Source organism: Lissotriton helveticus, chromosome 1_1 (genome assembly GCF_964261635.1).
Source record: "Lissotriton helveticus chromosome 1_1, aLisHel1.1, whole genome shotgun sequence".
Lineage (NCBI taxonomy): Eukaryota > Metazoa > Chordata > Amphibia > Caudata > Salamandridae > Lissotriton > Lissotriton helveticus.
The window spans coordinates 1495109561-1495137369 of NC_136057.1; the positions used below are offsets into that span (position 1 = coordinate 1495109561).

The 27809-nt window shown below is 41.7% G+C and overlaps 1 protein-coding gene across 2 annotated transcripts in view; it reads right to left on the reverse strand.

Moving 5' to 3' along the window:
* Positions 1-27809, reverse strand: part of COL2A1 (collagen type II alpha 1 chain) — a 122325-nt gene that overhangs the window by 82389 nt on the left and 12127 nt on the right. For both annotated transcript variants that reach the window (XM_078686582.1, XM_078686574.1), the window contains 15 exons: positions 26396-26428; positions 25848-25880; positions 25637-25690; positions 25387-25479; positions 22152-22229; positions 21464-21508; positions 18963-19016; positions 14926-14979; positions 14578-14631; positions 8917-8970; positions 8748-8801; positions 5326-5370; positions 4997-5050; positions 3076-3120; positions 2635-2688 (listed from right to left, as the gene is read on the reverse strand). In XM_078686582.1, coding sequence (XP_078542708.1) covers positions 2635-2688; positions 3076-3120; positions 4997-5050; positions 5326-5370; positions 8748-8801; positions 8917-8970; positions 14578-14631; positions 14926-14979; positions 18963-19016; positions 21464-21508; positions 22152-22229; positions 25387-25479; positions 25637-25690; positions 25848-25880; positions 26396-26428 — 804 coding nt within the window. The remainder of the gene's footprint in view (positions 1-2634; positions 2689-3075; positions 3121-4996; positions 5051-5325; positions 5371-8747; positions 8802-8916; positions 8971-14577; positions 14632-14925; positions 14980-18962; positions 19017-21463; positions 21509-22151; positions 22230-25386; positions 25480-25636; positions 25691-25847; positions 25881-26395; positions 26429-27809) is intronic.

Sequence of the window (27809 nt, forward strand, 5' to 3'; positions counted from 1 at the left end):
GGATTTTCAGATGACTTTCCACTTGTATTACATTGAAAGGAACCTAGTAATCATGAAAGATTACTAAAATATACTTTTCAGGTAGATATTGAGGACAGTTGCTGCAGAGTGAAAGCACAGAGTACTCAAAGGCCTTGATTTCACCTGAAGCTCCATAGACATTGCAGGACAGTTCTTACACCTTTACTCTGAGAGCACCTAGTAAATAATACAAACTGGTGGCTTTTTTGTCCTCTACAGACATCAACCTCACCTCATACACATTAAACACTGAGTGGTGTCTAATACGCTTTACAAATTAGGGCATCCAGTTGTCAATAGACGTGTATTTAATTAAAATGAATGGGGGCTTGCATGCAATGGGCACTGAGAGGTATTTCGTACTCAATGCCATTCCCATGAATTAATTTTCAATAAATGCATCGTAGATTTTAACGTATTGCCTGCATTCCTGGCCTTTGTTGCATTAGTAGCACAAGTAGTAGCTTTCCCTGCATTCTCCTCCCCCTTCTGAATCTTGAGAAAGGTGCCTTGAGTTCACTATTGGCAGACCCAATTTTGCCCTTGAACATGTACCTTCTCATTTTTTCTACTCCAACTGAAAACTGTGTCCCAGGTAGTAGCAACCCTTTCTACCCTTTCAACGGTCCCGTTTCATTTCGCAGGGCTTCTTACCCTTCCCAATGCTGTAAATGCCCTTAGTCCTAACGTTTGTCGCAGTGACTGAAAACTTCTATACTGTGCTCACTATCCTCCCCCAAACGGTGTCTTGGAGAGAATGTGTTGGAGAACATGTCAAGCTTAGAGAGCATATTCAGAATGTTTAGGGATGCCTCAGTAGCGAGGATGCTATGCAGGGATTACTGTGCATTGTGTTTTATTTATTTAAATGGTTTCATTATTTATGCATGTATTGCTTTTATGGTTTATGCAAACCGAAATAAAGTAACTATCTACTAGATGACTGTTTATGACCTACCCATGCATTGCTTCTACCTTCGGATGGGCCAACATAAAAGAACATTACCGAGCCAAGGCTCCCTCTGCGGCCTATCCATGCACATCTTCGTAGGATTGGTATAAGGATATCCCAGCTCATAAGGGAGCTTTGCACGCACCCGCTACATCACCAGAGTGCTGCCTGGTAGACAGCAACTGAATCACAGTTCAGAGCTTCTCAGTGCAGCCATATACACAACTATAGTAAGCACATACCAGAGTTCCTGCGTGACTGCTCGCAGCCTAAACATACACCATGCCACAGTTTTGGAGCTGACTGTGTGAAAGACTAATTATATTTAAGACGAAACCAAGGCCAGGAAAAAGCACTGGACACTCAAAAAGGTGAATGAGAAAATGATAATGTGTATGTGTTTAGATTAAGGTAGAGGGGGTTTTCAGGCCATTCGTGCATGATACTAGTGTGTGTCTTCTACGCCAAGGGAGGCAGGACAGCCCTCGTAGTAACTGACTACTTGTGTAATGTTTTTTTAGCTGCTAAGACTTTCATAAAGTTTCTGTCATTTATTCACCCATAACTCGGGCCGTAATCCAACTATATTTGTGGCCACATTGATCCACAGTATGCATGCTAAGCCGCATGTGTTGGTCATAGAACAGAGATAGAAGATACATCAAGTAGGCGAGACTGGACATCAGGTAGTCATTGACTACATGCAGACTCAGTTCAGCTCACCTCGTATGAAACATGAGTATTCTCTTATGCATCCATTGATAGGCAAAGCTGTTTCTTGGTGTGGATAACATGTTCGCTGATGGCTATCTCACTAATACTCTTTGTATCAATGTCAGAAGGATGAAATGCCCCATGGAGGCACTCTTATTCAAACCTTGGGCCACAGAGTTAACCTTGGGCCCCTCCAATGGATAGAAAAGATAATTAAGGCCTAAAGAGGATATGTTTGTGTGCTCCTGCTTAAGGTAAGGCAACTCAGGCATGCCAATAAGAGGACTGAGGGCTGTTTGGGTGGCGATAATTATAAACAATTATTATAGCACCATATTCTCCATCCTGTCAACAGACTTCCTTTATGCTTCCAAATTCTCTTAATGGCTCTCCACCAAAGGCCAGACTACCACAGTACTGCCAAGGTCAATCACATGAAACCATCAACCGAGAGTTCCTTTTTACCTCCCTGATAATACACCACGCAAACGTGTAGTTCCTCACTGCACACAGACACATATGTGGCTTCCTAGAAGTTTGCAGCGAGTACCTACGTGTCCTACATGAGACCAGCAAGTTATCCTTCTGTCTGTCAACCACAAATGCAAACTCTACTTAGAGAAAAGCGAGCTGTACGAAACCTTTATGCTAGTCTCTGTGGAAAGAGCTTTTACAACAATAAGGCGCTTGTATGAAACACTGCTGAGTTTATATTTTCTCCAAGGCCTTCATACTAAAAAGGCTTGCTTCTCTTACAGAAGGGTAGGCTAAAATACTTGATTTGTTCACGTGTTCTCAGCAGCTGAGATGTATGGAAAGGAAGCCCCAAAACTAATTGTGTAGTTGTTTTTTTTACAAAGTTACGAGCCTGGAGTGCTTGACTGAATTACCAGCGTCATGTCTCATGCCAGCAGCGGGTTAGGAGCGAGCAGCGCACTTTCACATACCTTAGAGCCTGGAGCGCCGGGGAAACCAGGGGCACCAGCAGGGCCGACGGGTCCCTGGACAAGGAGAAACAGAGGCGAGTTAGAGACGGGTAATCATAATAGCAATGCTTCAAGAGGCGGCCAGTCGAAGCGAGCGGGAATGCATTCTTCACGCTCACTACACCCGTCTTAAACAGGGACGGGGTCCACAGGCTCCTGTTTATATCACACAGCCCTCACTTGGCTTTCAGATCACAGAAACGTCACATTTAGATTCTTTATTACTGACTGAACTGGACTTTGTTAGTGGTTGCTTTTTATTTGCGTATTGTTAGGTGATTCTTGTAGTTTGTGAAGTTTACAATATACCATACATCCATCAAAATATAAATATATCTTTCTTTCGACAGGCACGATCTGAAAAGTGTTTTCACATAAAAGTCAACCATGGATTATACTTACAGGTGGGCCAGCAGGACCGGGAAGACCATCATTGCCACGAGCTCCCTGCAGAAACAGAAGACGTTTTCAGCGACTTGAGAAATATTGTAAATGCATTGTGTCAGGGACTAAAAACAGAAGTTCCCGCATAAACATCTTATAACTGTTAATACAAGTGGTCGGGGTGTTTGGAATTTGTGAATTCGATTAATGTTTTCTTGCCTTAAGGAGCCACGCGAAGGGGAATGCTCTGCATGCATAAGATTTAACCGAATATGTGTATCTGGAAGGTTTCACAAGGGTTCATATTCTCAAAACACTCTTTCATCAATCTTTTATTTTTAACAGAGAGCAAGATCTAGGCTCGGATAACGTCTGAAATATAGCGTGCTAAGCCTCTATAAACACTTGCCGTTCACACAGGAGCATTAATGGCTTAGACTGTGTTTGCAGAATGAGGGCAATTTTATGGTACAGTAACTAGGTTAACACATGACGGCCAGAAGCCATAGCGAGCAGTCCAGGAATGTTGGACGCAAGCCCAGACACAAAGCATTAGGCATCTTGCTAGGCAAAGCCCTGCCGAGAATGTTACTGTGTGTAGGGGGCGGGTCCAAGGGAGATCCTTTTACAATAACATTCTTAGCCTGCACCGCGTAATTGACAAATCCCTAACCACGAGCTTCTAAGGTGAGTCGTGTTTCTGTATTGATGACTTCAAAAGTACATACATTTCTTTGAGGTTTAGTAGCAAAAAAAGAGAAAAATTAAAGACATTAGGCAAATATATGAATAATGTTTAACTGGAAATTCCAAGAGTCTGTCTTGGTATAAGCACTCAATAGCAAACAAGACAAATTAGGTACCCAAATGGTGTAATAAACAATTCATACTACTGACAGTAAACTGATCGGTGCAAGCACCCAAATGCTAAATGGCTCTTTCACCACGAATGTTAACTCAGATTTATGAAGCCAAGCAAGGCCACTTTGCATGGCATTGAGCAACTTCATAAATCTGGAGCACGGCAGCGCAGCGCAAATAGCTGCGTTGCCTTACTCTGCGCTGGGAAGGTGTTCCATAAGCATTGCATGGTTCATTTTCATGCAACTCTCGTTGTTTTTGATGCATTCCCAGAGTTACCAGAACTGCTTAACCCCTTCCAGGCTGATGACGAGTTCAGCTCGTCATTAGCGTAACCTGCCGTACGCTCATGACGAGTTCAGCTCGTCATGTAACGCGGTATTTTTAAAATTGCGGCACACAGCGGGAAAAGCCGCCGCAGCGATGCGGTTAACCTGGGAATGTGTCAATAAGATATGCATTCCCAGGAGAGGTGTAATAAAGAGAAATATCTTTATTTCTCATAGTTATTGCTTCTTTCTATGTGTGCTGCACATGGGTAATTTGCTGTGCTGCACTGCATGACTTTTTTTTTATAAATAAGCCCATAGGCTCTATTTTTATGGCTATTTTTCTGCGCTGCCCTACACCAAAGTGAAAGGGAAGAAATGCGCTGTATTTATGCAATATGGTGCCTTCCTGTCCTTTCTCCCTGCGCTGGCACTGTTTCGGCATTCTAACGCCACCCTTGCACCATTAAAGGGCACCTTCCTGCACAGAAACAATCTTAAGAGGCGTTTTCCGCTTTCTATGTCTGCTGCTCACACATAAAAATGTTGTGGAACTATGAAAGCAACAGCATCAACACAGAAATGCTTCCCCCTGTATGGTCTTTCACACGTGAAAAACTGAACAGGCCTTCCTGTTAAAGAGTGCATACATGTTAGAAGAGCTTCTCTGGTGGCCAGTCTGGGTGTTGAAGCTGTGGCAGGCTCCCCAGTTTACATAGTTGCACAGTGTTTCTGTGTCTACCTATACACATTGAACAGACTTGTGAGTGTACTGGGGACGATAGTCTGGTTGACAAAGGCATACTCACAGCAGCACCAGAGGGCCCAGGGCGACCTCTCTCACCAGGAAGACCACGGGGACCCTGCAAAAGAAAAAGACACCTATTTCAGCTGGATGCTTTAATGAGATTTTCATTTTAAACCTCATAATTAGTATACATAAAATAAAACAGTAAAATAAATATAATTAATATATTTAAAATCCAAGTCCAGGAGGTCAGAGTTGAGTATAATAATTTTGAAAAGTGTTAATTTCCAATCAATGATAATATAACCATACATTTTCAGCTACCTTCTATTACAAACAAAATACATTTTATTTGTTCTTCAATAGTATCTCAGCAAGTCCATTACTCACCATTGGACCAGGAGCACCATTCTCACCAGGAGCACCGCCTTCACCCTGGGAACAAAAAATACAAAACTAGGTTGGAGCTCTGAATTGTTAGAACAAGGACTGCCATATTGCTTCCTCTTTTAGAAATAAAATCCAATTTTGAAACGCTCCAATCATCCCAGTAAAATGAACATTTCCATTTTTGTGTACGTTTTGTTTGCGAATTAATAAAACATTTCAGTTTGTACATTCAAAAAAAAAAAAAAAAAAAAAAAAGAACAAGGGCTGATCAACTGATCGTTCTATCCGCAGGCCACAGCAACGCTGATTCGCTGATACTTTTGCTGCTGGCACAATGGTATAGTCATAGCATGGCAGTATTATGTTAATATAATAATACGTAATCGGTGCCCATCATCCCCAGTGCTCCTGTAGCTGCAAAGGACGAATAAGGGTGCAACAAGAGGAAATTGCATAACAAATAGGAACAAACATAATATAGGAATACCCGGATAATGGTATGCTGGGAAAGAAAGTCCCCTGCATGGCTCCTGCGAGCACACTACCCGTCATTCTTTCTGGGCAGTTTCTGTATTTTTTGCTTTCACCCCAATATACCCCTGAATACCATGTGAAATCACTGAGGGCCTCTTAGTCAAAATGTAATGAGACATCAAAGTGGTGCTCTGCAGTGGAGGGGCTCCAAAGGTTTGCCGCATTTTAAGAGGATGACTGTCTCTTCTAGCAGGGTTTTGAGGGAGTGGGCGTGGCAGTGAAATCAGTAATAAATGGGCAGACCTATTTATCTAGCTCCTTCAATGAGAGATGCCTAGTGCCCTCCCACTCTGCCCCATTCATTAAAAGGGCTTGCTTAAATGGGATGTTCACCTTCATTTATGGTGGATATTTGTGGGTGCAGTGTGTATGAGTCAGGCATGTTGTGTGCTGAATGTAAGGACTGTGTGTGCATTAGTAAGAATACATGATGGCAATATGGATCATATTGTGTGGGCAGAAATAGTGTAGGGATTTGTGCAAGTATTCTCAGGTCACTGATAATGTGAAAACCTGCCATTTGTGCATTCCTCCTGCCCCCTGCAGATTTGCCTGTTTTATAGATTCTATTTCCTGTAGATGGGGATGTCAGGGCACTTCCCTTTGAAGCTTGTTGCCCATGTCACAACATAATATGTACCCCCCACCCCCACACTTTTTACTGGCTGATCTTCATCCGCAAGAGATGTGGCCTTCTATCTAGGCCCAATAAACATCTTCACCTGTACTGGATGGCACCAGTTCATAAGAGGGTTCTGTTTGAGAGACACTGACATGACCTTATTAGGGGTCATGCAGACTTTGTTTGGAGGCACCGCTGGAATTGGAACAGTGCAAGTGATCCTATATGTCATGTCTGACTATAAGTACTGGACACCTTGACCTGTAAGTCATTCCAGTGACGTTCATCATCTAAAGGTGGAGCTGAACAACAGTGTAGCTAGCAGATCAACTTAAGTTCCAGAGGCAGCTTTTCGATACTGGTTTCCCTCCTGCACTCAAGGTGGGATAAGATTGGACCCTACTCAAGAAGAGTAGCTATGCTTTCTTGACTCTTCAAAGAATACGCTGTGGTGCCCCTTGTTGGTGTGAGTGCATCCTGCAAGAGAATCAGAGGCAAAATTTAATCAAAGAGACCTGTGGGAATTGTTGTGGGACAGCACCATTTTCAAAACATACGGCCTCCTTGCCATGCTGCTTGAGGAGACCATTCAACTCCACCTGTCTGAACAATACAGGGGACCAGGGGAAGAGACATAGCATTCAGGGGCTACTGGGAGCCCACTTTGTATATGACTCAGGCCATGTTGAAGGGAAACTGCTGTGGCTCTACCTTCCGCCTGGAACATCTAAAACTACTTTGCCTCTAGTCATAGAGGCAGCCAGTAAAGGTGTGCTGATTCAAAAAACATTGATCATATGCAACGGTTGTATGTCAGAATATCAATGACAAAAACATTGGCTGACATAAATATCATAGCCTCAACATCGTATACAAAAGAAAATGCCCCACTGACTGCAGACTTTCTATTATTAACTCTAATGGGGTGAAATGTTTGTAACCAATATTTAGGACACTTTTATTTAGTAAGCCTAAATTTAGGCCACAATATTCTAGTACCATCCTTTTGGAAATCTTTTGAACGGTTGTCAAGACATCAACATTTTAACCACTTGTCTCTATCTCAGGTATTGACTTGTATCCAGCTTTGCTGGTCCAGTGATCATCCTGACACCATCATAAGTCCAACTGGAGGATATAAGGCTTTGAAGGAATTGTACATAGAACAGTGGCTTTTAGTGGATGGGCACTTGGAACTACTATTAGAGCATGCGTAACCAGCTGCAGTGCTAGTAGACTCCCTCAGGACAGTGCCTCTAGGTCCCCGACATTGTACCTTTGACCCTTTTGTGACAGGCTAGGCTTACAAGGATTTTGAAGGGTCCCCACCAGCCAAATTGGGAAGGTGTGGGGGCATCGCTTTGGCCCTGAACAGGTTTGCAACACGTGCATCGAACCCTTTTTAAAAACATTGCAGCTTTGAACAACTGTAGCACGAATTTCAGCAAGTTAAAACATGTTGTTTTATATGTGGCAGTGTCACTGATGGACTTACTTGTAGCTGCATGCCTGCATGCTGTGTAAAGAGTGAAGAGCTAGGAGCGTACATAGCGTTTTACAGTTGGAACTTGCTTGCATAGAGTAATGATCTTATTGAAGTAACAGGCTAACAATGTATGAGTTTGTGTTCCTTGCGAAGTCAGTCTGTTCGACGCTGATCTAGAACATCTCAGTAGAATAACATTGGCAGGAGATTCCACTAGAAAAGACTCCATCAAGAAAAGTTCCAGAACTTAGCAGCTACAACAACATTTAGGGTTACATCTCTGGCTTGGAATGAGTATGTATAGTACTCATTGTATGTATTAGAGTAGTTTTCCTTATATTATAAGCACTGTCTGGATATTCAGTTATTAAGTGGTACTGGTGTATTTCACTGCATTTTTCATGTCTATGCCTCATCACTTTCTTGACTAAGACTTAGACAGCTCTGCCCTATTACCAGAGAGAGTCAAAGGCTAAAAGAGAGCCTGCTAAGTCGAGCTGGGAACCAACAGTGTGGCAGGCCAAGGACACCAGTGGTAAAAATACTCTACCATATCTGGAGCCCTATACCTCTAATTGCCCTGTGGCCATCCGAACCAGATCTCAAACTATGGGAACAGGTTCAGCCACCACACTATACAGCATATGGCCCAGGTGCTCTTGGAAAGTGCAGCATGGGAGATGAACTGCAGTCTTGTCGTACTTGGGGTAATTCAATGAAAGCAAAGGTCCCCAGTTGCCTCGTAAATTATAATTATTTAAGAAATGGTGTAAATAATACCTTTGCACCGGCAGCACCAGCTTCTCCTTTGGCACCATCCAGGCCAGGGTAACCCTACCGAGAAATATAATCAAAAGAACCATGGTTAATGTAAACTTCAAGTATGCAGACTAAACTATAACAAATATAACGAAATATGTTGTGTTCGCTTGAAACAGTCTAGACTTACTCTGTGTCCTTTAACTCCTGGAAGACCTGGAGTTCCAGGGAAGCCACGGGCACCCTAAACATTTTGGGAACCAAATAAAAATGATTTAGTTTATTGGAAGCACAAGATACCTTAACAATTCCAGTAATTTCTTAACTACAACAAGAATCACTTCTCAAACATTGCTAGTATCTTGGACGTTTAGGGATGTGCTGTTTGATACAATACATCCTTTTACTTGCTGAGCTCTTCTCCCACACCATGCCTGTTTTGCTGAACTGAAATTATGACTGATGTCCATGTCAACCACTGTGGCTACACTGTTCTGTAAAAAGCACAGCTATCTTTGCTTCTGATTTATTTTGTTATTGGTATCACTCTGATTAGTACTAAGTGAGAATCAGAGTAGTAACCTACTGTTGATAGCTTCTTTACCCTGTTAGAGCCACTATCTAATCAAATAGTCGTCTAGCCCAAACTCATTTGGAAGCGCAGATCTAAACCTTTACCCTATCGCTGAAAAATGTCCAAGATATGTGTGTGAGGTCTTAGTAGGAAAGATGATAGTGGAAGTGTTACTTTCGAACTTCATTTGCACAATTCTAATAAACATTATGGGGCTTATTTCCAATATTTTGACGCACATCAGCACAGCAGGCCTTCCTGCAACCCTGCCGTGCATTAGAATAAAAGGGTAGGAATGTGTCATATCTACAAGGTACATATTCCTGTCCTCCTCTCCTGTGCCGGAGCACAAACAGCATCAGTGTGCCAACGCAAACACCTTTGTGTCATTTGTCAAGGGTGCCTGCACTGGTGGGATGATTGTTTTTGTGCAGGAGGGGACATCTTCCTGCACAAAAACAATCATTAAAGGGATTTTCCTCTTTCTATGCAATCTGCAAAATGCGTCACGGAGGATGACTTAACATGGCTTTGTAAATATGGTAAAGCCCATTGTGCTGTCGGTGCGTCAATAAAAGTGACGCCAAATGGTGGTATTTCGACGCCCACCACCAACAACAAAAACAAGCATTTGCAATGCAATAGGTGTTGCACTTACGAGATTTTGTGCTATTGATATTGTAAATGACAAAGTCTTTTAATTATGTGTTTAAAAAACTTGCAATCATTGAAAGGCATTGTCATGTATAATGCCAATAGGTCAAAGTTTCCAAAATGCAAGACCTATTGCATTGCAAATGCTTGATGTTTACAAGCGCCCCATGCTGCGCTTTCACGTCAATAGAGACAATGCTACTTTCTTTAGATGAGCCGTGTCTAAAGAAAGGTCTGCAGCCTCTATTAAATTGAAAGCGCGCTATGGGGCGATTTTACCCAAAAAAGCATTTGTTTGTCAAGTTGACAAACAATTTGTTTTGTAACAGCGCCCCTTGAAATCACGCATGGTGCGCTGAATGTTGCATGTCGTGCCTGCAGTAGGAAAAACTCAATAAAGACAAGGCAGTACTAAGGAGGGACTAACATGCCTATTGACGAATAAGAAGCCAGCATTTACGAAGGATAATGACACAAGCCAATGACAAATATGGGGGAATGTGGGTGGGGCTTCAAGTCCATACTCCAATACAACATGCCTCGCAGAGCAGCACATGCGCTGCCCAGGCTCTCCCTAAAAAATAAGGAGGGAGAAGTGCCTCACACGTCCTAGGGCAATGTGGGGGTCAGACAACCCTTCCAGCAGATTCTAAAAGCTGTAGAGGTGAAAGGAGAGTAAGAAAAGGGCCATGTGTAAGGGCAAGATACATCAGCCAATCCAAATGCTCGTCTAAAACCGAAAGCTCCAATGAGAACTCTTATTTCTCATTCAGAAATGTTAACACTCACATACAGAAGTGATTCTTACCAGCTTGTTTTTCTTTTATGTCTCCAAACCGACTGAAAAACGTCAACTAAACCAGAAAAATCACCAAATATAGTTGAGAAGTTAGTTGGTTTGTGTATTTAGTTCTGGAGAGTGCTATGTGACTTCTCATCACTGCCTTTTGAATGTCACATTTTTTGTCATATGTAGGCAGGCAACAGGTACCCCTTTATATGGCATGACAGCCAAGTGTTTTTTTTTTAATTACTGTGTTAAGGACGTGTATTTCTCATCCTGGATTGGATGCACACAGTGTTTGCTTAAATATCCCTCACACACCAAAAGGGCCCTAGGTGTCATGCTCCATCATAGGGGTCTTCCCGTCCCGCTGCGGGATGGGGCATGCTACGACCTGCGACTAGGCGGGAGCACTGATCTTACAGTACTAATGGGCTGATTATGATTGCGGTTTTTCCGCATCCTCTGGGCCGGCGGAAGCCACCGCCGGCCCGGAGGATGCGGGAAAACCGCAGCGGAGCCTCCAAAGACCCACCGCCATATTAGGATGGCTGGTGGGTCTTGAATTCCGTCCGCAGCTTTTCTGCCGCGGTCGCAATCCGACCGCGGCTGAAAAGCTCTGACATGGCTGGCGGTGTCTATCAGACACCGCCAGCCATATTAGGATGGTGTAAAAGACATGCTTTTCTGCGGCGGCTTTTCCGCCATGGAAAAGCATACGGACTTTCACTTCGGGGGCCCATTGCGGGCCCCCTGGTTGAAGGGGGGGTGGGGGGTGCACATGGGTGTACCTATGGTACCCCCCTGCATTTGCGTGCACAAAGCAGGGTAAAAGACTGATTCCATCCCAACAAGATTCAGAGTAATGATCTGCATATTACTCAAATATCTCTACAAAGCTGCTCAACCCACTAGGCTATTTAATATCTGGTGAGATTTCCCTCCTTTGCCAGGAGTTTAGCCACCACCATCTGGTTCCTATAGACTAGCTTTGTGTGCAGTTGCAGGAATGTCTCTGGGCACAATGTTCAGTATGACCCTACACCCTGACCTCATATAAAATAGTTTAGAACGCTCACCTAAAAGTACTTCATCTTTTCTGCACATACTTTGCTCTTCAGTTGTGTGCCTCAAATTGGGCTCACATAACCAAACGTGTATGTACAACTTGGTGGTTCATCACTATACACTGGTAAACTCTGCTAGAGCCTGTTTAATATACCTTACAAATGAGCAGTGATTGGGAGTGAGAGGGAAGCAACATCATAACCTACAACCCCTGTAGATTCAGGGTTTCCCATAACAGAGTGGGGGTGCTGACCCACCCGTCCCAAAGCCTCTGTACATTTGTGAGTTTGTTTTTCTGGGATACACTTATAATGTGATACAACAGACACTTGCAGTGTGAAACAAGAGGCACATGCCTGAAGGGCAGTCAGGAGCCCCCACCCAGGCATAGCCCAAAAGCACGAACCCCACTGCCACTCTACTGTGCAGGGACCAGTGGTGTGAGAAAGCAGTTCATGCTTGTGCGTCTCCCAAAACAGCTCTAACAGTGAAGTGAATAACAACCCTGTGAAACTGCTGAGTAAGTTAAGATTTGTCTGTGGAGTCTTATCTGTAGATCAGGGTTTTAGTCCATCTCAGCTTTTCATCCTTCTGAGCAGTAGATTAAACTGAGCAGTTGTAAAGCTGGATGTTCATAGAGATAAACAAAGTGGCCGGTGCTGCTTTGGAACTTATCATGGGAATGCATTTGAATTGTGTGTTCCAAAGGAGTGTCAGTCATCTTGTATGTTGATCGTCTCGAATCTTAAGATAGAGCATAGAAGTACTGTAAGGGCTAGAGCGCCTTACCTGGAAGCTGGGTAACAGGGTTCGAGTCTCGGTAATAGGCTCAACATCCTGTGATTCTGGGCAAATCACTATCACTTAATCCTTCTATGCCTAGAATGTGTCCTGCTGTAATAGAACTAGTGCTTGTGTATCACGCTATGTAAAATTTCATCCAAAAAACAGCGCTGTGCAGGGGAAACCTATATAATAGAACTAGTGTTCGTGCATCGCGCTTTGTAAAATTGCACAAAAAACTAGTACTGTGTTGAAGAAACCTAATCGAGGAATTTCCATCAAAACAGATGAAAACAAGTACTTGGGCCATGGGACACTGATGAGAGAAACACACGAGGACCAACAGTAAATAGTATGCTACAACGACTAGGCACTTTGAATATCTTGAGGAAATTTCTCCCCCTTCTGCTTGTGAGTGCCAAGGAAACTGTGGTCCGTGCTCTGATCTTGTCCCGTTTGGACTATGCCAACGCTCTTTTGGTTGGCAGTCCAGGCTATCTTGCAAAGAAATTGCAAGTAGTCCAAAATTCGGCATCCAGACTGCTATTGGGTTTGTCATCTAGACATAGTGTTTGCACCCACCCGCTTAACTTGCACTGGCACCCAGTTGAATCTCGGCTAAAATTCAAAATGCTGTTCATCGCGCATCGGGCCCTCTATAGCTCAGGCCCTATTTATCTTCAGAAGAGATTTGCTTTTTATAAACCTACGAGACAGTTGCGCTCGTCCGATCAGTTACTGATACAGACCCCCAGGTTCAATCGCCAAAGGCTCGGTGGGAGCTCCTTTGTTCGAAAAGCCGGTCCGGCCTGGAACATGTTGCCCTTGGCACTCCGGGGCACCCAGGATCCATTGCTTTTCAAGAAAAAATTCTAAACGTTGCCCTTTTAGCTTCTGATCTGTGTGCAGCTTACTTTCTGGAGCAAGCTCCAGGACACTCTTGAGTAGCCGTGCACTGTACAAATTAAATATAACATGACATAACTAGAAATGGAGGAAAAGTAAGCAGCAAGCACACAAACAAATAAAAATAAGTGTGGGATGTAAGCCCCCTTTAAGTTTATTAAATTCAATAGATTTCACAAGCTCATAGCAAGAGCTGTGCAGGAGAAACCTATAAAGAACTTATTTCACACAAGGAGCAACCTGGACAAAATGGATTACTTTGTTTTTAGAATGTCTGCATGAGATAATGATTTGAACGGACAAAGAGTGTGAGGAGTGATTGCCATTTTCAAATGCAAAATAGTCCTTCATGCATTGCAAATGAGGCACTCCCAAGAAGGTGGAATGATACACAAAACAGCTAATGACATGATTGCGAGAGACACACACTCCTAACACGTCAATGTGTATATTATTTACAAAAGTCTAGCAGACCTAGAATATAAACTATTTTGAGACTTAAAATTGTAATGTTCTTTTCTAGATAATAAATTAAGCTGTGTCTGTAATTCAGTTTGGAGAGAATCCTGGAACGTGCATATTGAGCAGAGCCTCACAGTGTTATCATTGCTCCTCCCTCCCCTGGGGATTCACATGAGTCAATCAATGCAGTGGTTTTAGTGCCTCTGAAATTTAAATAGTCTGTAATCAGCACTCATGGATCTTAACGATTTGTTCCCAGTACATGCCACCCCTACACTTAACCATTGCCATCTGAGGCAGAGTTCTTCATCAGAGAAGTGGTATGAAGATAAATTAAAAAAAATCCATACACTATTTTACTGAGGGGAAAGTCGGGGCAATGATGTGATTTCATAATGGGGTTTTACACAAATATTTTTCTAGAAAAGAAATTTTAATGTTATTCTCTTTTTATCTTATCTGACAGTGAAGAAATGGAAAAAAATATTATGTCTCTATCCATACTGGGCACTGCATAGAGGTATATTTTGCATAAATGCCAGTGCAGTCAGTCATTGACTCACTTGCCCCTGTTTTCACTGCAGTCATTGCCTGTTTTTGATCTTATGCTTGAGCCATACCTGAGGACCGGGAGGACCACGTTCACCATTTTTGCCTGGTTTGCCTGCTTCACCCTGATTGAAGAAAAAACAATATAAATGGTTATAATGTCACTTCCAATATCAGCTATACTTATAAACTAGAGTTGCTGATTCTATCACATAATAAATATAGTCTTAATGTTATAATTGCTAGATTGCCTTATATGGCAATTTTAAAATCCATGATAAAGAGATTTGATTTTATATTAAAAATCTAATCAATCTTTTTACAGAAACTGATTTAGGATTGAGTACCTTTGTTCACCTTTTACATTTGGCATCAATCCTGAGTATTAAAACGTTTACATAAATAGAACTATTACTTACATCATCACCAGGTTTGCCGGCGGGACCGGGAGGACCACGGGGACCCATTGGGCCCTAAAATAGAAAAGAACTGATTATCAACGTTATTCCCAGTTATTTGGGGTATTATTAAAGCAGGAAGTCAAATACTATTTTTATTCTTTTTTTTAGATTAAGAAATGCAGAAAAATATAACTGTTAAGCTATTGGGTGAAATATCTTTCCTTTGGGCGGTCTTTATTCCATCTACTCTTTCTCCAACGACCGATTCCCCATGTGAGGTGTTGTTGCCCAATCTAAGCTTGGTAAGAGAACATCCCTGACTTTTACTGCCAGAGGAAACCACAAAATGTATGTGAACTCTAAAGTGAATGAGACAATACAGCTGACTGCTTACATATAAACTCCCACAGAAAACAATAAAGTTGATTTCCCGAGAAGTACAACAAGGTCGTGTTCCAGAAGTTGATAGTCTGGCCAAACACCATTAGAAAGTACTCAGATATTTACCTGCTGTTTGTATTTTGCCCATCCTGTCTTTCATACATAGGATTGTTGTATTATCTTATATAATCTATTTGCATGATATTTTGCAAACTTTGATTTCAAAACCATGATGTTCTTCAAGTGTACAAACTAAAGTAAAATTAATTTTATAAAATATTTCTGTCACCACAAAATCCATGTCAAGCTCAGAAGGATGGATGTATATGTTGTACTTGTAAACTATTTGCATTGTAAAAGGTATGCTATTAATAGGATGGTGTGAACAACATTTTATCCAAATGTGAATATTTGATGCATTCATTTACTATAGCAAAATCATCCCTTTTAAGATGAGGCCAAGAAAAATTTATTGACGTTACAGAAGCCAGATTTTACAGCAGAGTTTCAAAGGTTCTGCATCAAAATGGAAAAAATGTCCTAATTGAAGGAAACATAACTTTGGTACGAATGCTTGACGAGGCATTTAATGAAGAAGCACTGAACATCATCACAGTACATTCGTCCATCGAATGAAACAGCTCATATCACCAATTTTGGGTTGTCAAGGGTAGCAGGTGCTATTCTTGGCATGCACTTGGCACTCCAAGCACCTGCCTTGTTACCCTTGATACCAGGGATAATGCAGTGCTTAATTTGCAAAACAATGAGTGCTGGTGATGAAGCTCTGCTCAGAAGCCTTCGGACTGTGCTATTACACGTCACCATGCCGAATACCAAGGCTGCGTAGTCTGGAATCCACCTCATGCTAGACACTACCTGTCCATTTGTTTCACCCTTGCAGTTCTTGCTTACTCCTCCTTTCCCCTTAGTTTTTCCTTCTATTGCTCTGGGGGAAATCCAGAAGAGGAAAAATAAGTGTTTGTCCCCCAAAAAAGTGTGCTCCACCAGCAGCCTCTGGCTCAAACTAAGCCCTGAGTAATGCCGGAAGTGGCAGGAGCTGTACATAATCAGGACTCAAACAACCCACTTTCATTTTCCTCGTTATAAATCATTGACTTTAATTTTCCTCCTTATTCTTGCTAGTGGTGGGACAAGTTGTCAACAATTCAATGTCAATGGGGGTCGAAGTGTGCATAATGTCCCCTCGCTACCTCTGGAATTCTGGAGAATTGATGTCTATGTTATTAGGGATTTTAAAAAGTAAAGGCTCAGGCCTACAGTTCGCCACAATGGGGTGAAACAAACATGATTCCTAAAGCACGATCCTCTGGGTTGAGGGGGTTTCCCCACTTGCACTTATTTGAAGTAGTTCAAAATGACACTTTGTTAATAAAGTTGTTTTTCAATTGAATTTATTGAATTGTTTCATTAGTATTCATGACTGATATTCATAATTCCTTCATTATGATAAATTTGTCACACTTTGTTCAATATCGATGTTTATAACGGCCCAATCATTTCCGGCTGTGGTCCTTCATTAGGGGTGTGGTTCCTTTAATCAGTTGGTGAGTTACATCCAATTTGACCTCAAGATGATGGTCAAACTTTCCAATTTACACCGATAGCAGAGTGTCAAAGAGTTTGGCGTTCTCTGAAGGGCCAATCCCACACTCGATTCCTCCCAAGTACTAAGACCTCCTCCAACCCCCATTATAAATGCAGGAATACAAATGCCAGTTTGCAAAACAAAACAGCACTAAACAAGCAGAGGCAGTCAAACTTGGGATCAATTTACCTTAATGCCGAATGTTGCTTCTTTGAAACAAATGGCAAAGTGTACATTAGTGTTACTGTAGCGTTACGCAAACCTAGCCAGTGTGCATTGTGAAGCAATGTATACACCAGGTGATGGATCAGAGTCTCTGCATCGCTGTGTATTTTTGAACTTTTGATCTCCTGATTGCCTCCTGACACTATACTCTTATTTGTTTGTGACACTATTATGCTACTCTCCTACTACCGACCACTATATGATACACTTTTGTTTGTTGAATCACCCTCACGTTGCCCCCACCCCTTGTTCGCTCTATCCTTAGAATTTGGTATAAGCCATCCCTACATCCAAAGTTTACCTGAACTCTGTGGTAGCGTGATCAATGTTTTTGCGCCGTCTTATACTACTTATTACCTGGATGTATATTGGTATGTTCTCTGTACACTACTGTTTTCCTATTATGTTTAGTGACTATTATACTGTTCCCATTAGTTCTGTTCAGTCCTGTTGCCCCTACCCCTGTCTCTGTGAAGCGCTCTGATATCTGTAAAGATCTTGTTCGCGCTATATAAAACTTTGAATAAATAAATAAAATAAATAAAATATCCTACAACAGATAGTAGGTCAGCGAAAGGAGTGCAACAAATGGAGTGAAGGTGGCAGGCAGCAGTGCCAGAAGTGAGCAGCACACAGTGCAAGCTCCTGTAAAAATCTTTGGGCCTTTGCACTTATTTTTTCTTCATATTAAGCAATGACTATGGTATTAACAATATGGTGCTTTAAGCTGCAAATGCTAAAGACTGGTAGTGCCCTTGAGGTGTAAGAAATGTTAGTCTGGAGTCTATTTTAATAAAAAAAACGGTATTACCGGGACAATATCATGTCCTACAGGGACAATATCAGGACACAATCTGCCCCAAATCACTATAGTGTTTAGGGATAAATTGTATTTTATGTTTTGCTTTTTGTTTTCTTGAACGCACCAAAACAACTTATTTATATGTATTTGCCTTATTTTAGATATTTTTTGTAATGTATATTAGCTGTTCAGACTGTACTAACAGTTCGTGCAAAACAAATGATTCTTATTAATGTTTATAACTTGGTATAGTAAATGTAAAACCCTGTTGCTGAATTAGCACAGAGAGTAAAACTTGGGCTACATTTGCATTGCATTTACAGCGGTATTTTTTTTAGCAGTCTGTACAATGTTGTAGTATTGTATTGGCCTTTGCTGTTAGGGATTGTTTCCTACTTCCTTTAGAAGTAGAGCAGCCTGTCTATTTTGAGATAGGTAGGAGAGTCAGTACTTTGCTGTGCCTCGGTGAGGCTTGCTCGTTATTTCGTGTTATTTTGTTGTCTTCGAATCATTGGAAGCCCAGCATCCCCACTGCTAATAAACACAGCCATGTTGATAGAGCTGGAGTCTTTGGGGACCAGGCCTGTGTGTACAGCTGGTGGACTGGCGTGTACTTAAATTATGTGATTTAGCATCCTCTGAACAAGGGCCTTTTTCAACGAGAGCTGAAGTCTGTTCTTCAGAGGGAACAGATGGCACTGAAGTGAGAATTTTGGAAAGGGAACTCACCAACAAAGGAACTTTCTGCCCCTAGATTAGAACAAATGATACTGTGCCGATATGGTTGGTACAGCAGATATTACAACAATCTGTGTGTAGATAATTTTTAAGGGAAGACTATGCCTTCGCGGTGTGGCCCCATATAAATATTACTGTGGAATATTTGTGAATGGTGTGCAATTTTAAATAATTGATATCACGTATTTAAGTTTCTATTGTACATCTGGATTTTCAAGTGAGAATGTGATGCAAGGACCTGGAACACTTAGATTAGCAGTCTCGAGAAAAGAGCATTAATAGTATGGAAGTAATACTCACAGCAGCACCGGGTTCACCAGGTTCGCCGGGGTTGCCTTGGAAACCTTGAGGACCCTAAAATAAAACAGAGAAGTAGATCTTTGTGACCTTTGTCTCAAAGGCAAAAGTTGAAGATAGAGCCATGCACAGTGGTGAAGGTGTCAGCGGCGACAGTGATGTTCCCTGACGCAAAGGCTTCACGATTACCGTTATCGGTCCCTCAAAGTGCTTGAAGGCTTCCTCCTAGCACAAATATAACAACCTAGGAATCTAAAAGGCCAGAGGCGAAGTTAAGCCTTAAATTAAGTTATTTGCCAAGTTAGTGAACATTTCAGCCATTCAACTGAATTAATAATACGAGACCCTTCCAATTTCTTGTATATGCGTTATGCCATACAATACAGGCAAAACAATGTTATAATGAGGCATAATAACCACTTTTAGTGACAGAGTCCGATTCACAAAGGTATTTGTGCAATTAAATTTAAGTTATGCACAAAAATGAATGGATTTGCAAGGGCGAAATCTCATTCTTGATTGCCCAAGCAGGATTTTGGGATATTGCTCTAGCAATGCTCACCCGGAAATCCTACTGTTGTGGTAAGATTTCCAGGTTAACAAATTTGGTTGTGTGGGCACATTTATTGGTTTTCCAAGAATAATTCAACCAATAAGATTCCACCTCATAGATTCCGGAAAGTGAAAACATACAAGCGCTCCTTCTCAGGAATGGCACCCAGGATCTGGAATGCGCTCCCTCCTGAAACCAGGCTTATCTCCTCCACTGCACTCTTCAAGAAAGAGGTGAAAACCATCCTTCTGGCCAAGATCTCCTGAACCTTATAGGTGTTGGATCAGAGACTCTGCATTGCTTTGTATCACTGCTCACCTTGTCCTTTGGCACTATACTTCTACTTGATGGGGGCACTACTACGCTACTCTCTTACTACCGACCAAGATATGATACACGTTGGTTTACTGATCCACTCTCCCGATGCCCCCACTCATTATTCTCTCTATACTAAAACATTGGTATAAGCCATCCACACACCCAAGATGTACCTGAACACCTCTGTAGTGGGATCAATGACTTGTGCTGTCTTATATTACTTCTTTACCTGATTGTATATTGATTTGTTTTATGTATGTTATTACTATCCCTGTTATTACCATGTTATTGACTATTATACTGTTCCCATTTTCTCTGTTGACTCCTACTGCCCCTACCCTGTCTTTGTGAAGCGCTCTGATATCTGTAAGGATCCTGTTCGCGCTATTTAAAACTTTGAATAAATAAATAAATAAATAATAACAATTGGTGAATACCCATATACCCATAAACATGCAAATTTGTAGGTGTCAAACAACATTTTGCAAGTAATTATCTGTATCAAATCATTTGCCAATGTATTTCCGCCAGGAGCAAACTTATTTTATGGTATTATCAAGGATGGGAAGAGGAAGGCGCACACCCAGAATTGCTGGTTTTATGGGAAAAATATTTACTGAAGGAAAATGGTTCTCCTCACTCATGGAGAAACAAAAAATATAGTTAAAAAAAGCATGTGCACCTCAGATTTTCATTTTGGCATGTGAAAATGTACACACGATACATTTCAGTGCTTTGAAATAGGTTTGAATATGAATGCTTCAAGGAGAATACTACTATTGCAGAGTATATGAATTGCATTTCACCTCATGAAAGAGGGTGGCCTCAGCCTGCCTGGACCAGGTGGCAACACACACATGGTGCTCCTATGAAACCATTCGGTCTACGCTGGCAGACCCACCTTTGGGGGGAGGCAACATTTCACAATTCACAGTCAGGATTCCTTTGCGAGAAAGTATGTATCAATCTCTTTTATTCTCTCATTTTGTCATGCATAATGAGGGAAAGTGTCTGATTCCTGGGCCATACGCTTCAAGAGTTCCAGCTGAGGATGCTGTCCTCTGTTTACTTTGCTTATGCTCTGGAAACGAAGGGAAAGCCCCACACACCGACCGAGGCCAAGAAGTGTTTTTTTTCTGTCTGCTCTGCGCAGCCATGGTGTGGCGACGTAAGGCATTGCTAAACCAATATTAGCAGCAGAGGAGATTCAGATAACGAAGCTGTGGTCGACAGTGAACACCAGTCTATGTTACACCTAAAAGAAAGGCAACGACATTGCAACCATACACGTGTTCCCTGTTATTTAAAGAGAACGTTTACTTTGAAGAAACTTCGAAACGTTAGCTACCTCGTTGAACACTGTTCTGGAAGCTAACCTCCATTCATGCAAGAATGGAAGGCTTTCTACTTTGACTTCCAATTCCTCTGCCTTATGCAACTATTTATTCTACTTTGTGAAAGAGAAATGTGTATAGTGCAGTGCTCAAAGTGCACATAAGTACCGCTTTGGAGCGCTAAAGAAGTACCTTCCAAACTTTTTGAGGATTCTTGAGTTGATCTGTTTTGATTTAGTTCATTTGCCTGTCGAGTACACTCTAGCAAACATTGAATATTGCTGTAAAATTATACTCACGGGTGATCCTGAGGGGCCGGGAGGTCCTCTTGGTCCCATAGGGCCCTAAAATGATAAAGAAAGGCAGGATCAGTGAAGCAGTGTCTGTACCCTAACATTCTCTGTTCGCTGAATCCTATAGAGAAAGAAGAAAAGGAAACATCTGCATGCTGTGTGTAACTGAATCTATGGCCTCAAGCCTAGCTTAAAATACCACAAAAAAGCATGCTTATTTAAACAAGCTTCCCGTAGCTGCTTGTGGGAGGCCGCTGTGTGAACCAAAATGGAGTTTCATTCACCTCATGCCAAAAAGAGCTGTATTGTGGATATTTGCTTCTCTTAACTGTTTAGAATTGAGAAGAACAGAAACTGCTGTCTAAATTACAGAGTGCCAAGTATGTTGAAGAGTCGCAGCAAACAGCCTTTAATTGCAGGCATGTGGCATTTTTACTACTGTGTTATAACATTTGAAGTATTTGACATCTGCACTTGGAAATTGGCAAGAGCCCAGGCGGGAGCAATTATCTCCGCTCTCCCTCGGGTCCACTGTTATGTTACGTAACCACTCTCAGACACAACGGGAAGCTGTGCATGCTGGGCCGCTCCAATGACCTCTGCACCATGAATGGCTGCTTCAGCTTTAACAGCAGCTACACAGAGGCTCTGATTCTGGTAGGGGCTGATTACAAATGACAGAAGGTCTTCTCACCATTGGCCCTTGCATCACGCCCATCTGAGCACCACCAGCCTTCTCGTCGAATCCTCCTGTCATCTGAGCAGCAAAGTTCTAAAAAAAAAAAGTAAAGCACTTGTCACAAAATAGAAGATACGTGCCATGGGAACAATTCTTTTTTAAGGCTGAAGCTCTTCCTGGCATTTAAAGAGTCGTAATAATGTTCTTTATTGTGACATCATTCAGATATAAGGCGGTGAACACAATGTATGGTGGTGAGCACATGCTGTTATTTGTCTACACAAAGGGCCTCATTTGTGGGGATTTGAAGTAGGGCAGCGCTGCAAGTCACCTGGCAGCGCTGCCCTACATCACAATCAAAGGGAAGGAATGCACCGTATGTATCTAGTATGGTGCATTCCTGTCCTTTTCCCCCAGTGCTGGTGCCTTATCAACAGGGATGTACGACGGTACAACGCGTGGTATTACCACGCGTACCATTACAACGCGTTTTTTACAACACAAGTCGTTACCACGACTTGCTCCGTAGGGGTGCTGGACTTAGAATAGTTAAATTTACTATTCCAACACCAGCCTACGTACAGTAGGGAAGGTGTTGGAATAGTAAATCTACTATTCCTTGTCCTTGAGCGCCCTCCAGCGCAAGTCGTGGTTACGACTTGCGCTGTAAAAGACGCGTCATAACAGTACTGCGGGGTAACATCAGCATTGTAAAGGATGTTCCCCATCAACGGCTTAGAGCCAACGCAAGCACCCTTGAAACATGATGCCAGGGTGCTTATGTTATCGGCAGGATTGCTTTTGTGCAGGAAGGGGCACCTTCCAGCCCAAAAACAATTCTGGGAGAATTTTTCCTCTTTCTAAGTGTCCTGCAGAATGCTACATACATGAAAAGAGGAAAAAAACAAGGAGTAATAAAGTTATTTCTCCTTGTTGCACCTCCCCATGGCACGGGTAAGGTTTTGGCGCATGCCCAAGTTGACATGGTTTTGTAAATCTGGGAAAGCGTAAAAATCCATAGGTGTTGCGTAGGAACACACACCTCAGTGCCCCTGGAATACCTCCTAGGCGCAGAGTGAGGCAATGCAGAGTTTACCACTGCCTTGCCTTACTCCTTATCTATGAGGCCATTCAAAGTTACGGAAAGATAGCTTTAGTTGAACTCCTAAATATGATTTTGGGATTTGTGCCACCATAGCGACACAAAAAGTAAAGCCACAGAGGACACAAGGGGCTCATAAATATGCCCCTTAGAGTGTTGCTCCCCTCTTGACAACAAAGCAAGTGGAAGTAAAATCAAAATCCAACAAGTTTCTTTTTAAGGCAATTATCATTATACAAATCAATTTTCAGCAAAGGACTGTGCACTACATTCCATAAAGACATGAGTGTTCAGAATTATTTTATTTTTTAAGAACTCAAATCCATAAGGATTGCTGTTGAAGAAAGATAATTTCAACATTTGGTTCTGCGTTGAGGAACACCGTCTCAGTGGAGAACAAAAGTGCTGTATACTTAGACCATTCTAGAAAGAATCTCAGACAGTACCAGTGACACGAGCCCACCTTCAGTTCTCACTTTTTCAAAGATCCTCGTCCATTTCATCTTTGAGTTTCCCAAATATGTGACATAGGTGACAGAGCTATGCAAAGGTTAGGAACTACGCTGCATGCTCCTTAAACACTATTTTACACTTTTGGGAACTTAGGGCCAGGTGCACTAAGATATGATTCACAAAAAGTGGGTATTTTGCGAACCAATCTATGTACTAATAGGTAGTTCACAAAATACTGAATCACAGTGGGTTACAAATCTTCCTACCTCATGAATATTAATGTTTCAGGGCACAAATTGCGACCCACTATACTTAGCTGTCATCACAGAGATCATAATCTGCTGGGATCACCAGAATACCATATCTGTGATCATGTTTAAATAAAGCAATCATCTTTTATTTTAAATTCAGCCCGTTTTCCCTAAAGTCAAATGGGATGTGTTAAAAAAACTAAAACAAAAAAAGTTTTTCAAATTAGGCATTGTCTTCCATGTACCATTGCCTATTCCCCCACAAAAATGTTGACCATTCAAAAAAGGGAATGGGGCCCTTGGGGACCGCTTCCCATTTGTGAATGGGTAACTACTATTATTCAGTGGTATGCAAAATATTCATGTTTTGAGACCATAGTTTGGTCGCAAAACTTTAATGCATACCATTATGAATCACTATTTAGAAGGGGCTTCCTAAGCACACCCTTCCGGAATAGCAATTTCAAAGGGTTTCCGAATCCCATTTAGCTCTAATGGGCTTAGTATATTAGAAGAACACATTATCTTGTTGCATTCACTGAGATTTACCAATTCGCAGTGTTTGCAGCCAGAAAATGTGTTCAAACATCTGGCGAATACAGTCCAGCCACACAAACTAAAAAGTGTGAAAGTAAGATGTGCAATAATTTTTTCATGTGTGATGCAGCAACATTTATATAGATTGTCATGGATATTTTTGAAATATGAAGAATCTCAGTAAATGACTGAATTTTAAAAGATTGGTACATACATTTTGGAGTAGGGCCAGGAAAGGCATACTTAATAAAATTTGTTTTTTAACTCTACGTTTAAATTTTAAGCTCTTTTTCATGCTTGCCTGTTCTAGGTTGTTATCTTTTCTGCAAAGCAGTGTTTGAATGCATTCTTATATGTATTAAGGTTTAAGTTGTCAGCATCATTGTCAAACAGACATGTTGCTTACAATACGTTTAGGATTGGCTTTGTGCCCATCCCCTTCGACCACTGGCGCTTTTCTGCTTATTGCATCTTGGCTGATTCCAGTGGAATATTGTCTCTCACCTGATGATATTGGCTGTTGTGATCTTTATAGTTCAGTCACCAAAGCAATCCTTGCCTTGAACTACACTAGTGACTCATTTTCAGTTATAGGATGTTCTGTTCGCTGCTGCTGTGTCTCTCCCAAGGGTCTTGCTCGTTATTTCTTCTACTGTCAGACTTTCTCTTTCCTCCCTCTCACCCTGCCACTTTCCCCTGTGAGCACCTCGCTACACCCACCCACCTTGCCTCTCAGTTGTTTCTTTTTAAAAATATTGACCACTGATTGCTTGTTCTATTTGCATGCATATGCCATAAGGGCATGCCCTATATAGTTTAAAAACAACAGCAGTGAGATTTTGGGTTCAATTCTATCACTGAAGGAGCAGTTTAAAAAACACGACGAAAAACAGTACACAGCACATACTCCGCCAAGTCCGGGTGGGCCAGGTGGTCCAGGAGACCCTGGGTTTCCGGGCGTACCAGGTTCGCCATCTCTTCCACGTGGTCCAAGTGCACCCTGCGTACAACGGACAAGAGAGAAACAATGTATATGTACTGTAAAAACACTGCATGTGAATGTAAGTCAAAGCAAAGGGTTACAAGAAGACCAATTTTCAGGTTAGTTAGATTCATATGCAATTCAGATGTCTGTTTTAAGACTGAAAAGTACTCACTTTTTCACCCTTTTCACCTCTTTCACCTCTTGTACCTTGTTCACCAGATGGTCCCTTAAACAGAGAAACGGCAATAGTTAACTTGCTGTCTAGTAGGATGGCCATGCTATTTACCACTGGCTACTGTTTTGGGCATACAGTCTTTATCAAAGTCATCTTCTTTTCTTAATCGATATGCTAAAAAGGATAACATCTTAAGTTGGGTACTTACCTGTGGGCCTGGGGGTCCTCTTGGTCCTACACCCTATATCAAAATAAATACAAAATGAAAAATTGCAGATTAATGTTGTGCAGAGAAAAGTAATTTCATTTAAAAATTGAACAGTACATTTTTAAAATGACCTTAATGCTAGCAGCTAGACTAAAAGCTTTTTAGCAATTCAGACTAAGTCTTGTAGCATATTTATTGAACATATTTACTGCACGAATCAGCCATTGTTGTATAATAGGTGTATGTACTTAATACATCGTTAAACACGGAGGGCTGCTTTACTGTCCACGCTTTCATCCTGCATTGTAGTCAATTATTCTATACTTACTTCAGTAACTGCCCAATTTGACAACGTTCATTTACGCCAACTGGCTGAATCTCATAAACTGATTTGCTAACGCCAGACTCTAGCTGATTCTGTCGGTTCTTGGCCAATCATAAGTAAAAGGTAACCAGCATACGGCCCAACGAGTTACCCTTTTCACCATAGTAAAGATCAGACATACATTAATGAAATCCTGCATCCATAAAAAAGAAGCCAAACTTACCTCCTTAATATCACCGGGTTCACCTTTTTGTCCCTACAAGGTAAAAGTTAAAGTAAAAAAGGTTTTGTTAATTTGGTTTACGGAGCATCATGATAATAAGATACTAAAATGATAGTGTTGTATCATGAAGGGATTTCGATGATGGGCCAGTTATTTTAACTGGAGGTTATGTTTGCTGGCAGGAGACGACCCTTTCTCACCTACATCTTAACAATGACAATCAGACCAGAGTTGAGAGCACCTTTGTCCATCATATACAATCTCGGTGTACATTCTGCACCCCTGGCTCTGTCCTTTTTTACCCCTCTCACTTTCACCATGTCTACCCTCTTTTTTTCTCATTTGTCTCCCTTATTTTTGGAACAGATTAAATGTCAGTAATTGTTGTTATGTTTTAAAATAATAGTTTATTAGCATTAAACCGTATGTACCTAGTACAGATGTGCCCCACCTCCAAAAGTACACCATTTTTCTGTGCTTCTCCAAGGCAAAGCATAATAGGCATGCCTGCCAAAGACACATAGCACCTTTAGACTTCAGTGTATGAAAATTACATTGCACATTAGGCAGCCTATTTCCTCATCTATTCCAGAAACTAGATACCTACTTGATCTGCGGCTTTATCTTTTTAGTCTTGTTTTACATGTGTCAAATTTCGCACTCAACATTTGAATTTCAGCTACTTCCACTTCCTAAACAGATACCAGTTCCAGAGAGAGAATCCCACTCAGAACACTAATAACACATTTGCTTCTCCCAGGTAAGTTGTCTTATGGTTTCTGTCTCAGGTACTGGCCAGGTTGGTACACTTCAGATATAAAGGGAGACGGATGGCCAGGCCTGTCACTCACCTACATGGGACGTGTTGTCTTTTCTAGTCAATGAACAGGTCTGAAATGTTTCTGCTCCAAGAGATATAAGTAGCATCTAGGACAACAGCCCTCGTGACTGGCAGCCCTCATCTGCCTTTGCCTCTTCCTTAACTCCTGACCAGGAGTGCCAAATGTTTTCCCTTAACCTTGCTTTTACCTTTCTGTCTGACTTCAAGTACAGGCAGTCCTTTAAAGAGTTCACCTTTAACTTATTTCCTGATGTGCATTTCTGTAAGTACTGCACTTAAATTACCTTGTTTTTACCCTCTCTGACCTGCCTTTACCATTACATGTCTTTCTCATCTGCAGTTCAGGCAGTCCTTTCCTGACCTCACTGTTGTCCTAAATGATATGGAGTAGAGGCTGCCCTTCCTTGCCCTCACTTTTTCCTTCCCAACTCATCTGGAGCACATTCTCTTCAGGAATATATGCAGCCCTCTCCTGACCTCTGCTTCACCTTCCTCCCCGATCTTACAGATTGTCCTCCCCTATCTTCACCGTTTAAATGAAATCAAATCAAATCAGGAATATTTATAGAGCGC